At 44.2% G+C, this 17716-nt stretch overlaps 1 protein-coding gene across 3 annotated transcripts in view; it reads right to left on the bottom strand.

Annotated features, from left to right (window-relative positions):
- Window positions 1-3607: 3607 nt before the first annotated feature.
- Window positions 3608-17716, bottom strand: part of GANC (glucosidase alpha, neutral C) — a 460990-nt gene continuing 446881 nt past the window's right edge. For all 3 annotated transcript variants that reach the window (XM_086937212.1, XM_086937211.1, XM_086937213.1), the window contains one exon: window positions 3608-5505. In XM_086937212.1, coding sequence (XP_086793338.1) covers window positions 5396-5505 — 110 coding nt within the window. In that variant the 3' untranslated portion in view covers window positions 3608-5395. The remainder of the gene's footprint in view (window positions 5506-17716) is intronic.

Below are 17716 nucleotides of genomic sequence, written 5' to 3' on the forward strand. Positions count from 1 at the left end.
ACCTGCATGCCCTGCCCCCGGGGTACCACGAGTTTGTGGCTTCCGTGAGGGCAGCGCATTTCACATAATAAGGGGCACTTCCCTGCGTGTGCATGGTGCATCTGTTTGAAGGTGCGCCATGGTGCAAATGGAGAAGTGCGCCCTTTATGTAATGGGGCCCAATGTGTCACGATCGCGGATCAGAATGCACAACTAGTTGGGCTTGCAGAGATGTGCATAATGTGTACTGTAGATCAATTACACACACAAACTGATTCATTCTTACTTCATCAGCTGTGTCAGCACGTGCATCAATCTGCTCTTACAGAGATACATGTGCTTTGGCGGTAAATCTTGCATTGTGTGCTCGTATAAGCGGGAAAGTAGTTTGGGCTTCACACAAGAGAAAATAACTACTGATACCTGTATGTAAAGCAAGTCTATAAAGCAGGCAGCTGAGAAAGGTCGTTGGTTCTATGCTTAAGCCCATCTCGGAAGATTGTGCCATAGTTTTCCTTTTTTCCTACAATACTTGATGTTGTGCTTGGGCAATTGTTATTCGGATGTAATACATTTTTTCATTTTAATATGCTATTTTATGTAAATATAGCAGATAGCTCTTGTTTAGGAACTCAACTACCTGTCACGGAGTTTATAATATGGCTGATGTGTGCACTTGTCTGTTCTGTAGGCATGGCGTTGCGTGCCCCAGTGGGAGCAGTGAAAGTGCTGGGGTGTGGTCTACCTGCAATGTATGAATACTCCTCTCAGTGATAGGACAAACTGTGTAAGGTGTACTTATGGCTGTAGTCCACTCCGAGTGCATGCATTTCCAGACGATATATGACAAATGTGGGAATGGCTTTAGTTTACCATCTGTACATCTGGAGATTGTTGTGGCTAATGTGATGAAGTGTGTAGGGTGTGGTACCCTATGCATGCCTATGGCTGGTGGGTATGACTATCCAGTGTTATATATAATGATGGTGTATGTGGATTCCAAGGGGCTCAGGTGTCATGCATTGCAGTGTAAGTCGCAGAACTGAGTTTATCAATTTTTATCATGAGATCCCTCCATTTGTGTGGCTTAATCCTCTCAGACCCTACTGTGTTCTTTTCGTGCATGTAAACAGCCGCGGAGTCTGCAAGAGCTTCCATGGATGACCAAGATACAGAATTCAAGAAACCTGTTGTGCCCTCCTCAATACATGGTTCTAGGGATGAGGAGCTAGGGAAGAGACCATGGGCCAGATGTACGACCCACCAATTTGCGACTCACAAATTGGGATGTACAACTCTGTCTCAGATACTGTTTGCGATTCCTAATGGGGGCAAATTGCATGCCTCATTAATATAAATGAGGCAGGTGCAATTTGTGACCCCTTTAGGAATGGCTAGCACTCACAGGGATGGTGGCATGCTGGGGTCAGTAGACCGCCATGTCTGTGACTGCTTTTAAATGAGGCAGTTATTTTTTTATACACCAATGCAGAAGGCCGAGTGCGGTACGGCATTGGCGGCGACCTGTCACGTCCTTTTAAAATCACGCGAGGAGTAAGGCAAGGGTGCGTACTGGCACCCTTCCTATTCAACCTGTACACCAACGGGATTGAAAAAGCAATGCTGGCAGGAAGTCAGGACCTCCCGCAAATTGATCGGCGGCCAATACCCATTCTACTCTACGCCGACGACTCGGTCATCCTGGCCCGAACAGCCATTCAACTCCAAAGGCAATTGAATAAATACGTGACGTTCATGGACTCCCTAGGACTGAAAGTAAATACGAAGAAAACGTTTACAATGTCCATAGGCCCCAAGTCTGGAAAAACAAAAACTATACATATAAATAACACTAAGCTGGAAAAAACGTCAACCTACCTGTATCTGGGTATACTCGTGGACGACTCTATGACCTGGCGAAAAGCCATTGAAGCCAGAAACCTAAATTTTCGCCGAGCAACATCAGCACTTTGTGCTTTCTCCAGGAAATTAGGAAAACCAGCTCCATCCGAATTATTAACACTATACTATGCAAAATGCCACAGCGTGGCGAACTATGGAGCAGGCATCTGGGGCCACGGAAACATCCAGCAAATACAGGCAACCGAGAACGCTTTTATTAAGTATGTCCTGGCACTCCCACAAAGTTCCCCGATTTTAGCGTCACATCGAGAGCTAGGGATGGAATACGTGACAGACACCATACGTTGCCAGCCTCTCATCTTATGGCATCGCATTTGGTGCAATCCTGAAAGCCACGTCACACGCTCCATCATTACAGACTGCCTGAGCCTAGCACATTGGAGAAAAATCCCCTGGCTTAATTATGTCTTCAAATTTTTTAAAGACCTTAACTGTGAACATTATTTTCATGATCCACCCTCAATTGAAGACATATCCAAGAAACGGCTGAAAGACCTGTGTTTAGGACATTTGAGAGAACTTCGTAACCAGGCGGAGATAGTGAAAACGCAAAATGGTAAAATCTCCCAAATACAAACAGGGAGACTGATACAGCCTTACCTTACGTTCTTCTTATCGAACTATGAAAAGTTTTTACTGACAAGATTCAGGTTCGATCTTTTTTTCCGCCTGGTCACGTTCCCAGAACAGAATACATGGTCACGGACTTTGATCTGTTGCCCATGTGATGGGGCCTCCACGCAAAATACGGTCCATGTCATTTTATTCTGCAAATATTACAGCATGGCTAGGAAAAAATGGATTCTCCCCCTCTTACGCTCAAGCGGCCTCAGGAATACATATCCAGCGCTTGCCTACCTTCAGTCGCCGTTAAACCCCCATGAAGCGAAAATGACAGCGACTTTTCTAAAAAAAGTTATAAAAACACGGCAGGACATTGTTTTATAAAATGTATCATGTGAATTCTAGCTCAAAATTGACTGATTTTTTAAAACTGTTGTACTTTTTATGATTATGTAAATTTTAATAATCGAATAAAAGTTATGAACTGAACTGACCCCTTTAGGAATGGCTAGCACTCACAGGGATGGTGGCATGCTGGGGTCAGTAGACCGCCATGTCTGTGACTGCTTTTAAATGAGGCAGTTATTTTTTTTTAAATGCATCCCCTTTTCCTTAGAGGAAAACAGGATGCATTTAAAAAAAAGAAAAATGAAACTTTTCAGTTTTATTTTTTTTAAGGGCAGAAAGTGGTCCCTGGGACCACTGCCTGCCATTTAAAATATTTTTGACCCATTCACAAAGGGGAATGGGTCCCTTGGGGACCCCTTCTTGTTTGCGAATGGTTTACCACCTTCTTGAAGTAGGTGGTATATTGTGAGTGTTTTGCGAATGCAATTGCAGTCGTAAAACATTCACACATACAAATGCGCGTCGCTCTTAGGAAGGGGCGCACTTGGCATACCCCTTCCTAATAGCAAGTCGCAAACCTCATTTTGCGAATCGGAAACATTTCCCAATTCTCAAAATGAGGTTTGCACATGGCCATGCCCTAAATTGTGGTCCCAAACGGGCCGACTGCCCGTTTGTGACCGCAAATTAGGGTCGTACATCTGGCCCTAAATTTCCAGCAGAAATGGAGAAATAAAATGTAGGTAGAAAAACATTTTTGGGAAAGAAAACAAACATTTATGCAGACCAGGAATGACAGAACAGTATTTATTCTCAATGAAAAGCCCAAATTAAACAGCCAGGAAAACAAGACGAAACTTTAGAGTATAAATCCAGCAAAGACATGTCTAGAAATTAATGGGGAAAAAAATCAGCTCTACAGGCCCAAAAACAGAGAAGAGTTCCTGGACTGCAGAGAGAAGATTCAACAAGCCTAAGGAGAGAAAAAGACTACTGTACATTAAGGATACTCCTAATTATTTCAATATATTTACTAGTAGTTTGAAGCTTTAAATCGGACCTTGCTCGTTCGCTCACCAAATACTGATCATCAAAACGTGTTGTGTAATTAATTAAAGCTATATACAACAACACAGAATAACCATAAAATAGGTTTGTACTGGCGCTATTTAGAGAATGTAAAAAAACGGTAGTCACGGTACCCTCTCTAGCATAAAAAATCTAAATTCGCATAAAAAATTACACTATTTAAAACCCCCATCCATACATTTTCCATTCACCATTTCATTAGCCCTCGATAGCCATAACTTCACTGTTCCTGCTGTGTTTTATCTTCTGTTTTCTGAAGAATTATTGCCCAAAAGCAAAGCTTATGAAGATCTTCCCATTATAGCCACAAAAATGGCAACCACCTGCCCGTCCATCAAACAGTGTTGTTTTTCCTGAATTGCCCAAATGAATAGCACAGGAAACGCATCATTTGCCAGTGGTCTATGTGTCAATGCTTTCCCAAAGTAAGTTCTGTCATTTCCCAAATTTATAAGAGCCATCAAACTGTGAGTTTTCAGGATGATCAACATATATGCACATGCTGACCAGTTAAATTCGTTAGATGTAAACTAACCACATACTCATTACAGATAACATGACAATTTGACTGACTTGATGTCACTTTGCTAAGTTGATTAGCCCTTCCTATTATGTTTTACGTTTATATTAATGAGTTTAGGAATACCCATATGTTTATTATCTTTTAACATATTTCTCATTAACACCTAAATTATTAATTTTAAGAACTATATATAGGTTTAAAATATGTGAATTACCTACATTTGCTATTTAAAGTTTTTAAATGTTTTATTTTTCAAATAAACACTTTTTACAGCATTTTACCATTGTATTTACTGCTGAAACCTCTTAAAACCCTATTACAATGAATCCAAAACTTCTAAAATCTATTAACTCCCATGCAATTTGTCAGTTCATCTTCCTAAATATGTTTAGGTGTAAATCATTTTCATCAATGAGCATTAATTCAGGTCTGTTTCTTCGAGTCTGCTTTTTCACCATGATTAAAATAACTTATGATAATGTTCTAGGAATCTGTTCTGGGCTTTTTTTTTGCCATCAAAATAAAAAGAGATTCATTTACACTTTTATACAGTACACTATACTCATCGGGGTATGTTTACAATTTAGAGATTTGATGGGATATAAATCATGTACAAAATTATATATATAATTTAAAGAGTTTAAAAAAAATAATTTAAGTTAATTGGGCTGAAGGATATTGGAAGACACTGACTTAGGAAGAACAGGTTTAAGAGGAGTGTAATTTTTCTAATAAAACACATTAGAGCAGATATTCACCAGCTACTACTCAGTGCGGACTGATTAACCCCGTTCAAATGAGCAATCAGATAAAAATGTAAACCACAGTGTGTTCATCCTGTACGAACTGTGGGTCCATGCTTTTCTTGTGAACATAAGAAAGGGCAACCCAGGAGGATCACCAGAGGCTTGAATCTTACAAGAACATGAGATTTGTTGGCTTTGTTTCCAAGAAAGTATGATCATATTGTCACTTGATGTAGATCTCCCAGTCGGTGCAGACATTTAAAGACAATTTTTCTAGCATTAATACTGAAGTCTTGGTGTCATAAACAAAAGCCACTTCGTTCTTCTTTTTGCCTAAAATCCAACAGAAAGAAAAAATAATTGGTGACTGAAAGACTGCATTTAAAAGTTCCTGAAAGAAATCAGTGACATTTCATGTTTGGGGTGAAAATATGGCATTTCATGAGAATGTTTCTTTAGTGACAGTCTACTTTGATCAAGAGGCCACAATTTAAAACCATGGAATGGCTCTTTAAGAATATGCAATATTTATTTTTCTCTATGGGTTAAACAGTACTTGAATAATTGTACCAATATGCCTAAATATAAATAAATTGATGTTAGATACAACAAATGTAAACAATTAATAGAAAATTGCAATTTTAAAGAACTGGTAATAGAAGGGTGTTGGACCCGGCCCTTTGGGCAGGTTCACCCCCAGACTTTTTGCTTTTTCCTAGCCTGTTTATGGAACCTGGTGTTGGTGATTTTAGGCCTCTGCGCACTTTTTCACTGTGGTACAGTGTACAGTGCTCTGTGTATGTGTGGTGAGTGACCTGCCCTCCCATAGGAATGAATGGGGAATATGTATGCCCATGGTAGTTCCTGATGTGTGGGGAATGCAGGGTCGAGTTTGATATGTACAAACTCGTGAGACTGAATGCTGCACAATGGTATATGCGGCATGAGTGTGTCTAGTCTAGAAGTGCCTCTTTTAGAAGTTGGCATATTTGTGTAATTTGTGTCTAGCGTGTGATTGGCTGGTGAGCCTGGGTCCAGAGTGCCTGGGCCTGCTTGTGGATTGACTGTCTGGTTTGAGGGTGACAGGAGCTGGAGAGCCCAGGAGGTTGTCTGAGTCAGCCCATGGATGAAAGGCAGCATCTGCTGCCAGGGAAGTGGAAGGAGATGGCACCTGATAGTGAAGGTCTGTGCCTGCCTGACTACAAAGCTGGCTCCACCTCCCGCTGGGCGACTGTCACCTCTGTCCCTGATACTGAAGGGATTTCCCTATAACCAGTTCTAGCTGGTTCTCACACTGCCTGCTTCAAAGAACTTCAAAGGATTTCAAAGACTTTTCACAGTATAAGAAGGGGCTGTGTCCCCTTCCAAAATGTTCTTGTTTCTAACTTGAATCTGCCAGAGGCATGCTGCTGCTGGGGCTCAGGGGAATCCCTGGGCCCTGCCCAGCCCCTGGACCTCTGATGGACTTTCCTGGACTTCTGGGGGACCCCTCTGCCTTGCCTGGGCTGATGGGGGACTTTGCTTTGCCCTGGATGGACTGCTGATGTCCTGGACTCTGGAGACCTTTTGCTGGGTCCCCTTTACTCCCCTTTCCTGAAGGACTCTGCTGGACTTGTTGTTCGTGGCGCTGGGGAGCGCTGTATTTGCCCTTGAGAGCGCTTTGTTTTGTCCATAGCGCTGGGAGCATTGGATTCCTGCCCCTGGCGCTTGAGAGCGCTGGTTCATGGCCCTTCTAGCGTTTTGGAGCGCTTTATTTCCCCCTAGCGCTAGGGAGCTCTTTAATGGTGGTGTCTTTGCCTGAAGCGCCTGGCAGCGCTTCGTTTGCCACTTGCAGCGCTGGGAGCGTTTTTGTTGGTGGCCCGATCGAGTGCCCCCCTCGATTTGTTGTTTTGGAGAGGCCGGTGCCCAGCCGGCATTTGCCGCCACTTCACCGCCGCTGACCGGGACAAAGGAGAAACCGAAGGAAGAGAGCCCTAGTTGGCTCAGCTCGACGAGCCCGCCCAGTAAAGGCCGCGCTGTGATTGGTGCAGCGCTGGAGGCTGTCCCGACGAGCCGCGCTGGGATTGGCCAGCGCCGGGCGAGAGGTGAAGAGTAGATGGCGGCGGCCGCTGTGGGGCTCCCGTGACCAAGAGGGAGCCCCGAGAGAGGGAAGCCAGGGACGTTTCCTTCCGGTCTCCCGTGAGGAGAGGGAGACCGGAGATGTCCGCCACCGAGAGAAGAGCGGCAGAGAGCAGCTGAGCTTGCAGGCGGGGCTCCGTGGTGGAAGAGGAGCCCCGCGCTGCCCAGAAGAAGAAGCCGCCGCCCGGAGGAGCCCCGCACAGGAGAGCCCGGTGAGTCGAAGGGCTGGGGGCTCCGTGTGGGCCACTGTGAGTGCCTGCTGAAGGCACAGTGACGGCGAAGAGCGGCCCCACTAGGCAGCGGGCCGCTCCAGCATCTGGGGGCATTTTGTGAAGTTAGAGTCCCCCGTAGGGGACTCCACCGTGAATGGAGATTCAGGGCGGCCCCGTTTGCCAGTGGGCCGCCCCAACGCGATAGAGAGCCCATGAGAGGCGCGGGCATTGTAGAGATTTCGAGCCCCCCCCAGAGAGGGGCTCCCGCGACCCCACATTTATTGAAGAGCCTGCGGGTTTCAGGGGGACATTATTAAGGAGCCAGAGGGCTCCTGAGGGCATCTTTATTGGCATAGCCTGTGTGGCTCCAACATGTGCATAGATGTCTAGAGCCTGTGTGGCTCCACCCTATGTGGCGCAGTTTTATTTTAAGGGCTACTGAGAGCCCCTGCCACAGACCTGATGTTTCCCAGCTGCCCAGCAATTAGTGGGCAGCTGCACCGTTTAGGCGCACTTTAAGGAGAGAGTCCCTGTGTGGGACAGAGAGGGCACAGTGGTGCCAGGCCTTCACAGCAGCGCAGCACTTAGTGCCAGCTGCTACGTTTAGGCTTTCTTTTCTTGGACTCGCGCTGCATGGCAGCGCACCCTGACATTGAGACTCAGGGCGTCTGAGCCCCAACAAGGCCAGTTGGCCTAGGGACTGCCACAGGTGGTGGCTTATGTAAGTTATGCGCAATGTGATTTCTATGTTTTTAATAGTAATTGCCTACTGTGTGTTTTTGCGCTATTGTGTTGTTCTGGCACCTCTGAATGTTTTTAGACATCATGTGTCTTTCTTTCCATGCGCTGCACCTTTGAATGTTTTAGGCATCATGTGTTTCTCTTTATTACTCCTCTTAATGTGTTTCATGCATCATGGGTAATGTGTTCTGGTATACCCCTAAATGTATTTTATTCTTAGGTGGTTGTCCTTTTTAGTACAGGCGGTCCTAGTAAGATCTTTGTGATTACCATTTTAGGTTTATTATTTCTTATTCTAGAAGTGCTATATCTGAATCTGACAGTGGCCCATGAGGCCCTGTCTTGTAAATAATCCCTTATGAATGTTGCCCGTGCCAGTTGGCACAATGTACATGTGTGATTTTTATCTGATATGTGTTTTGACAATACAAAAGTTATTTTATAATAACCTGGTGTGGAGTTCCTTTTGTGGTGTGCCTAGTATGTTGTTGCTGTTGTGCGCTGGCGCAAATGCTTTACACATTGCCTCCGAGTTTGGCCTTACTGCTTGTGCCAAGCTACCAAGGGGGTGAGCAGGGGTTATCTTGGCGTGTGACTTCCTTGCCCTGACTAGAATGGTGGTTTCTGCCTGGGTTTGGCATCAGCCTTAGCCTACCAGAAATAGCCAGTTCTAACAAAGGGAATACATAGAAATATCTGCTGAACATCTGAAAGTGTCAGCCAAAAGTGCCTTTATTCAATCGATCCCATCGCGGGAGAAAACTCCTGTAAAAACTGCTCTTTGCTCCTTTCGAGGGCGCTGGACTCTAGGAAACCCACTCACGATAGAGTCAGTTGGTATATGTTTTTGATCAACTGTAGATCGCTTCCAGTTCATAAACGTGAACTCTTTGCTTTCATCGACAATAGGAAACCAGATGCCGTATCCCTGATGGAAACCTAGCTCCATGCCGAGTCAGGACCATACCTTGTTCAGGCTACGCCCCCAGGATAATATATTTTACAGCAAGACTGTGAGAACAAGAAGGGGGAGGATTAGCAATTATTCTCAATGAAGAATTTAAACTTCACCTAGAAGAATCAGCCAATGCCCAAGCCGTGAGCCTTTTACAGGATCTGATGGCCATCCAACTGTAACAAAGGGTGTTGGGACCCACCCATGAAAAAGGCCACCTACTTGATCTGCTCATTACTATGGACAACAAGCTACAGGTTCCAGACCCATTACCCGTCACATGGTCTGATCAATCTTCGATCTTGCTTATCCCAAAATCAAGTCAGCCTCTTCTAAACCCTCCACCAGCCTCCTGGAAAGACTGAGCCTGGTCTAAGTTGCTCATGGAAGAAAAAAAACCGGAACTCAAGAATTACAGACTATCTTTAGTTGCAGACCAGACCATAGTGAATGACCAAGTTTACTCATGAATAGAGCCCTCTCTTGACTCAGTTATCCCGAAAACCTACACCAGAAGAGCAAAAGATAAATGAGCTCCCTGGTATTCCCCGCAACTTTAGAAATTCAAGCAAGTCTGCTAAAAGGCATAAAGGATGTGGAGAAGATACTATGAAGAGCCCTCCATAAGAAATATCAAGACACTATCAGAATCTACCATGATAAAATCAAAAAAGCTCAAACTGCATTTTTTGCAGACCACTTTTTGCTAGCGCAAATTGTTTCGCAAACTGATAACCCTTTTAGTGCCCTCATCTCCTGGTCCCAATCTGTAAGTTTGGTCTGCCCGGTGCACCGACAAGACATACTTTGTTAGGAGGGAAATAAGACAATTTTTGACTCGTTGCAACTGTCTCTCAATCTGACATCAATTATCCAAAGCAAAATTAGCTAATTCTACCAACCTGACCACTTTTCGATAATTGGAGCAAAATAAAATCAGGCTCTCCCAAACATTGAGCCCCCCCCCTTGTGTATCTTAGCCAAAGGGGCAGATGAGAGACTCCCTACTTTGCTCGAAATGGTGAATCTTTCCTTAAACATTGGCTTTGTCCTGGTGGCATGGAAGCACGCCATGGTTAAAGCACTTCTGACAAAAAGTCAGATTTGGATCATCTCAACTTAGAAAACTACCACCCAATACCCTTTCTGCCTGGGCTAAGCAAAATACTTGAAAGAGACACAAATGCTGCGTTCTTAGTATTTTTAGAAAAACAAGATATTTAGCATTTTACATAGACTGGCTTTGGTTCTATCATGGCACAGCGACCGCTCTCCTAGGCTCTTAGATCAGGGGGTTCGGCAGCAATGATCCTCTTAGACCTCAGCTCTGCATTTGACACCGTAATTCATAACATTCTTGCAGAAAGATCATAGAGTGCTGGAATCGACGAATCAGCCTTAGCCTGGCTTAAGTCCTTTCTGAAAGACAGGACCTTTCAGATTTTCAAGGGTAACTGTGCCTCTGACAGCCTATCCCTTAAATGTGGCCTTCCACAGGGCCCATTCAGCCCACTTTTTTTAATTTATATATAAAACCTCTTGTATATATCGTCCTCCCCTTTAAGGTTTTATTAATATCGTACGTGGACGATACACAACTGGTCTTTCCCCTGAGAATCTCTCTCTCTTCCTCGCAGACACCCTCCCGGATCCACCGAAGCAACAGCTGAGGATGTTCCTTCTAACACCTGACCGCCAAAGTTTGGAACACCTTCCCCTGCACCTCAAGACCGCCTCATCGATCCGGCAATTCTGAAAAGGACTCAAGACCTGGCTGTTCGATTGTACAGATCACCACGAAGCAGTTAGCAATGTCAGCACCTTGAGACCCGCCGAGGTGATTTGCCAAGCAAATTGATTGATTGGCTGCTGTGCAAGGCTGGCGGAATAGAAAATCCTCTTCCTGAAGGTATCCAGCCTCTTGAATTCCCTGTTTGGGTACGTGGCAGGGAAAGTGTTGGAATTCACTTTGGATGTTGAGGCCAGCACCAGCAGGCTCTCAGGAATGGGGTGCCGGGTGAAGAAAGCTGGATCCTCAGGAGCGGGGGGCGAAGACATGCAAATGTCCTGTGCATGGGAGCGCCCGTGCAGGGCTTGGCCAATGCCCCGAGCAGGGCTTCAGAGAGGGCTTCCTTGAAGGACAATATGGGTTCGTGGTGGGATACCCTGGCTCATGCACCTCTGTCAACATATTGGTCTTGACTTCCACAGAACCCCTGTGTAGGGCATGGATTCACAACCAGGCTAAGTTCGGATCTAGGAATGGATCTAGAGGCCCGAGGGTAAACCCACTGGTAGAAGTCCAGTGGGGCCCAAAGACACTCCAAAAAGGTCAGACCGCCCAAATATGAGGCGCATAACTTCATAAAAGTCTTTGAGTTAGGTGAGATTGCGCCAGCTCCAGGAAATTCAGGGAGTTGCTAAGCAGAGCCAGGCCCAGGCTTTGCGAGTGGAGTGCGGGAGGGTGGCCTCCACTTGTGGCCTTGTTCCCACATCTCGTCCGATGACTTGGAGTGGCACAGCAAAAGTGAAGAGCCCTAGATTTTTTTAAATTGACGGACTTACCCAACAAAAAGTTTGTCTGCAACGATGACCGACGGGAACGACTTCGAGAGCTGGTCTGAGACCTTCCATGCAACCGGAACCTGGACCGATGCAGAGTTATCCAATGAGAAGCTGCCAGGAGCTTGTCTCCCGCTCCCACATTGCGTTCATATTCATAGTACGTCAGTCGGGACAGTTCCTAGAGTCATGGTTAGGCTTAAGGCACCACTGACAAACCAGATGGTCGTCCATCACAGACAGTTGCCTGTGACAGGTCCCACATAGTTTAAAACCAACTGATTTCTTCAGGAACATCCCTAACACACTAGGAGCAGAATGCTAAAAAAAGTTTAAAAACGTCGCACGGGATACTGCTCAAGAATTTCCAGATCCATTCTCAGGCCTGGGGTTATTATAAGGTAAGGAATCTGCAGCTAGAAGACTATCAGATAGTTACTGCATTTACTATCCCAACAGCAGTCAGAGGGACTGTTTTCCTTGCTTTCACCCGGGTCCATGGAATCCTTGCTACAATACTGTCTGTAGTAGAACCACAGCATTATAAATACACACTGCGGATTGCTATGTGAAAAGAATTCAGAACTGTATCAATAAAGGTAGATCTCTATGATGCACTTAGTGTATCTAAGATCAAACTCAACAACAATCACCTAAGGCATGTCATCAGAACTACTCTCAAAAAACACAAAACAACCTGCTAATCTCAGCTTTTCTGAAGAGCAAACTCACACTCGCTTGATAATTAAACATTGGTACATATTTCAGCAAGGGGGACAGATATTGGAATAATATGGGAAAAGTAGCCAGGAATTCACTGAATTGTGCAGCATGAGCGAAGTTTGCACCATCGAGCTGCACCTTTTTTCTTTTTAATTTAATTATGTAGATACTTTGTATAGGTCTGAGTTAGCTTCAGCGGTCTACCAGCAAATATCAACATAAGGACAGCTCAATAGACTGCAGAAATGATCAAAGAGTAGCTATCAGGGCCTAAAATGAAAACAAACTTAACTATAGATAGTCTCAGCAAGGCTTAGGTTTTTACTTCTTCCTTAATGGAAACAAGCTTTGGTAAGTAGGCGCTCAAGACTAGCTATTCCAGAGTTTATTGTACACCTCTGAGAATGACTCACTCCCAGATAGGACCTTCTAACCTTGGAAATGATTGTTAGACTTGGCCTTCTCTTACAGGGTCACCCCCAAACGTTTTGCCTTCATCCCTCCTATTTCTTTCTGAATATATTTGCTAACCAGTGCTAAGGTGCTTGTGCTCACTCCCTAAATTGGCTTACACCTAATGAGCATATTTAATTTGCTTCTAAGTCCCTAGTAATGTGGTATACCATATACCCAGGGCCTGTAAATTAAATGCTGCAAGTGGTCCAGCAGCACTTTTTGTGCCCACCCCCCTTAAGTAGCCCCTTAAAATATGTGCATTGCAGCCTGAGTGTAGTTTTACCTGCCACTTCTACTTGGCCAAATGAATCCCTTGCCAAGCCTTAAAATCCCTTTTTATTATGTAGAAGTCACCAATAAGGTAGGCCCATTGCAGTCCAAAGGGCAAGGTGCATTGTAATTAAAAGGTTGGATATGTATTTTTAAGTTTTACATGTCCTGGAAGTAAAAATAATTGTAAATAGTTTTTTCACTACTGGGAGGCTTACCTCTCCCATAGGATAACATTGAGTTGCTTTATTACTTTTAATATGTGCTAAATTTGATTGGGAAAAGGTGAACATTTCATGTTTGGTGTCTGAAAAATTGTTATTCAAAACCTTCTTTAATGGAAAATTTGGATTTAAAATTACAACTTTTAGAAAGTTGGCAGTGTCCTGCCTTATTTGGTTCCTAGGTCTCTGGACTGAATGTAGTTGGCAGTTGGACTTTGTTTTACCTTCTAGACAGCCACACAATAGAGGGACTAGGTTTGCCTGGATGAACCATCCCTAGCAGGATGGTGGGAGAGGCCCCTTGCAATGCTGTCACACAAAGGACTTGTCACCACTGCATTGTTCATGCAGCCAGCTTGGAGCCAAGGAAGGCAGAACACTTTGAGCACTTCAAAGTGAATTCTCTAAAAATGTTTCATACTTCAAAGATGCCACCAGGAAGAAAAAGAGGACCCCCAGACCCACTTGTTATACCACTTTCTGAACCTGATTCTCAGAGGACTGCTTTCAGCTGTGGCCTATAGTGTACTTCAGAAGACTGCTTTGCTGCACCTGGAAGTAGTGCTTTTCTGCCTGAAGCCTGCCTTGAACCCTTAGGGGCCTGTTTGCTGTTTGAGTCCTGTTCCACTTCTTGATCCCAGGACTACCAGACTTAGTCCAAGGGCTAGATGGCCGTGTTCCTGATCACAGCCTCAGAGACAGTAAAAGCTCCAACCACCTTGAACCCGTACCTAGACCCATCCAGAGTGAGTCCTAACCCTCAAAGTGGTGCTCCTCCATTCCTGGTCTATTGATGGTTTTGTTAAAGGTGATCAGATGGCCAAAATCCCAAACTTGGGACTCAGACTTTTTTAGGCTAAAACTTGCACTCAGAACTGAGAGGAGACTGGGACTCACCTGCTCGTCTATCTGCCCAATGTGCATTACTGGACAGCCAGATTTTGCGGCAGCTCCTACTACGTTTTTCTCCACACCAGCAAATTCTATTCTGTGGTCCTTCACTAAAGTGGTATACGGCTGTGTGGTAACTCTTGTTGGCTACACCCTCCACCTTTGGCCCGCTGGGGATTTTCAACTTCCAAAAATGAGACTAAGTCCAATAGTAGAAATCTTCATTGCGACGTCATCCAGCGGCTTTACGGTGATGACTCATCCTCCTTACTGGACACTGCCTGAAGCCTTGGTCTGCTGAACTTCTACCTTCTTAAAGACATTTTATCTTCAGTCCGAAGGTAATCACCGATCGAGCCCAAGCCACTTTTTGTACACGAATTGCGCTGCATCGCGGTTGGCCATATCTTTTGACTTTGACTTGGTATTGACTAGATGTCTGCGGTTGGTGTTTTGATCTTTTAGGTGCTAGTCTTTTTCCTTAAACTTTAGAAATTCATAACTCTGGTTCCACTGATTGGATATTTGTCATTTTGGTGTTTAACAATTATTTAACGTTTTCTCTATTTTTCTAAATTGATGTGGCATTTTTCTTGTGTTGTGTTTTCACTTTATTATTGTTTGTGTGCTGCATAAATACTTTACACACTGTATCTAAGTTAAGCCTGACTGCTTTTTTTCCTAGCTCCCAGAGGGTTAAGGACAGGTTAATTTAGTGACATTCGCTGTTCATCCTGACAGGGAGTGTGGCTGTTGCTTGAGCAGGGTTAACACCCGACTCAACCAACAACCCAATTTCTCACAATGACCATGAGTGTTTAGCCAAAGAAACACAGAGTCATAATTGGGGTGTATTGTAGAGCAGTGGTTCTTTTTTACTTCGGTGGAACCCACCCATGATGTTTACTAGAACCCAGGAACCCCACAATGAATCCTTATTGGAATCCGAGGATCCAAGGTGTCATTACTGGAAGCCGGAAAGCCTGGCCTAAGCATTTTTTATGATTTGAACAGCAAAACAATACACTAAAAACTCAGAAACAATTATTCATCGAATACACAAATAATAAATATTCACAAACATATCGCCAAAGTAGGTAAGGGGGGGTTCCTCGAGGGAGGTGGGTGGTTGTTGTGGGTAGGGGGGTCAAAAAGGGAAAAAATCAATCCTCATACAACCATGAAAATAAAGAAAGCTATCATTTCTGGGCGGGAGTAGAACCTGGTCCATCTAAAGTAACACCAAGATGAGCAGCATTTCCAATAAGATTAAGATCGTTAGTTGGAATGTTAGCGGGTTAAGAGATAGGAGAAAGATGTCCAGAGTGAGCGAATTTTTTAACAACTCTGGGGCCCATATTTGCTTGCTTGAGGAAACTCATTTAGAAGCACAAGAGTGCAAGTTAGCATTCAGTAAGCTGAGGTGGATCCAAGATCTTCTCTGCTCTGATCAAAGTGGAAATACAAGAGGAGTGGCTATAGTAATTTGAATTAACGCTGGGATCAGAGTGGAGAAGTTCGAGACAGATCACTCTGGGAGATGGCTGGTTGCATCATTATTAATAGGAAGCTCTCCATTTGTATGTGCGGTCTACTATGGGCCCAATCAAGATGCTCCAGGGGCTCTCTTGAATCTAAAAGGTAGCCTTTCTGCAATGGCAATACCTGTAATCCTAGGGGGGGTTTAACCTGATTCTAGATGAAATCTTGGATCGTACTTCAAGGGCTAAATACACTCCCCCTCGTAAATCTCGAATTGAGCTGAAGAATATTATCAAAGATTTCAATTTGATAGACATCTGGAGAGCAAAAAACGGCTGTAAAAGAGATTTCTCCTTCTACAGCCGAAGGTACAGACATCATTCCAGAATTGATTTCTTTTTATTAGACCAGTTCCTCTTTTCAGCAGTAGATTCTATTGTATATATCACAGCCCTACTTTCTGACCACTCTGTTGTGGAGCTGGTTGTCAACCTTAAGCAGAAGGAGCATCATAGAAGGTGGACTCTAGATAGGTCTTCATTATTAAAGGATGAGGTTAAGTTGGACATAGCAAACCAGGCAGAGGAGTATTTTAGGTATAACTGTGGTACCGCAAAGGATCAGGTGGTATGGGAGGCATTCAAAGCCTTTCTCAGAGGATCTCTAAGCACTCTGATGATCAGAAGGAATAAACTTAGGAGGAGGATGGAGGAAGAATGCCTCTCCAAGATTAAGCTAAAAGAGCAGGAGCTCCCGAGGGCATCGGCTAATCAGCCGAATACTGTACCACGTCTACAAAGTGAGCTAGATGGCTTACGGGCAGAATATCAAGCAAGCCTAGATAAGATCTTAAAAGACAGGTGGGACGCCAGTAAGCTTCAAAATATTTCCTATGGTGAAAAAAGTGGTCGCTTTCTGGCCTGGAAAACCAGGGCAGACAGGGTCGAAAATCAGATCAATAGTCTATCTCAGCGTAGCACAGGAATTATCATTCATGATGACGATCAAATCAGGGAGGAGACGAGACTATTTATGCAAGGTTTGTATAAGGAAGACAACTGCATTATTCCACAGAGAGCGGAAGATTGGGTGAACGAGCTAGGGCTCCCTCATATATCGGAAGCGGATAGAGCTTTTCTTACTTCAAGTATAAGTGAGAACGAAGTTAGAATCCAGATTAAGAAAATGACCAGGGGAAAGGCAGCTGGCCCAGATGGGCTTCCAATAGAGTTATACCTGATAGTTCTTGATAAAGTTGTTTATGTTTTAACGATTTTGTTTAATAAGATCTACCTATCGGGTGAAACTGTTCCAAAATCATGGTCTGAAGCCACAGTTAACCTAATCCTGAAGCCTACTAAAGATCCCTTAAAAATGGAGTCTTATAGACCGACTTCCTTGTTGAACTCGGACTACAAGATCTTTGCAGGGGTTTTGGCAGCGAGAATGGCAAGATTTATCAAAACCATTGCACATCAGGATCAGAGGGGATATATCCCCGACAGGCAGTTAAAAGAATTAACTTTTCAAGCTATTGCAGCAATAGATGTAGCAATAGATAAGAAACTTCCATTGACTCTTGTAGCCATAGATGCCGCCAAGGCTTTCGACCAAATGAACTGGTCATATTTGTGGAACGCTCTATCTGGGTTTGGATTTCCAATCAATTTTGTGTCAGCAATCAGGTCCCTCTATTCCAGCCCTCGGGCAAAAATTCTAGTTAACGGACTTCTCACAGACTGGGTAACAATCCATTGTGGCACCAGGCAAGGGTGCCCCTTGTCACCTCTATTGTTCAATCTATATATTGAACCTTTTGTCTGTCAACTTAGGTCCGATCCCATGATTAAACCTTTTAAAATTGCAGATTTGGAACTAAAATTTGCTCTATATGCCGATGATCTACTTAT

This window comes from Lissotriton vulgaris, chromosome 9 (genome assembly GCF_964263255.1).
Source record: "Lissotriton vulgaris chromosome 9, aLisVul1.2, whole genome shotgun sequence".
NCBI classification, from domain to species: Eukaryota; Metazoa; Chordata; class Amphibia; order Caudata; family Salamandridae; genus Lissotriton; species Lissotriton vulgaris.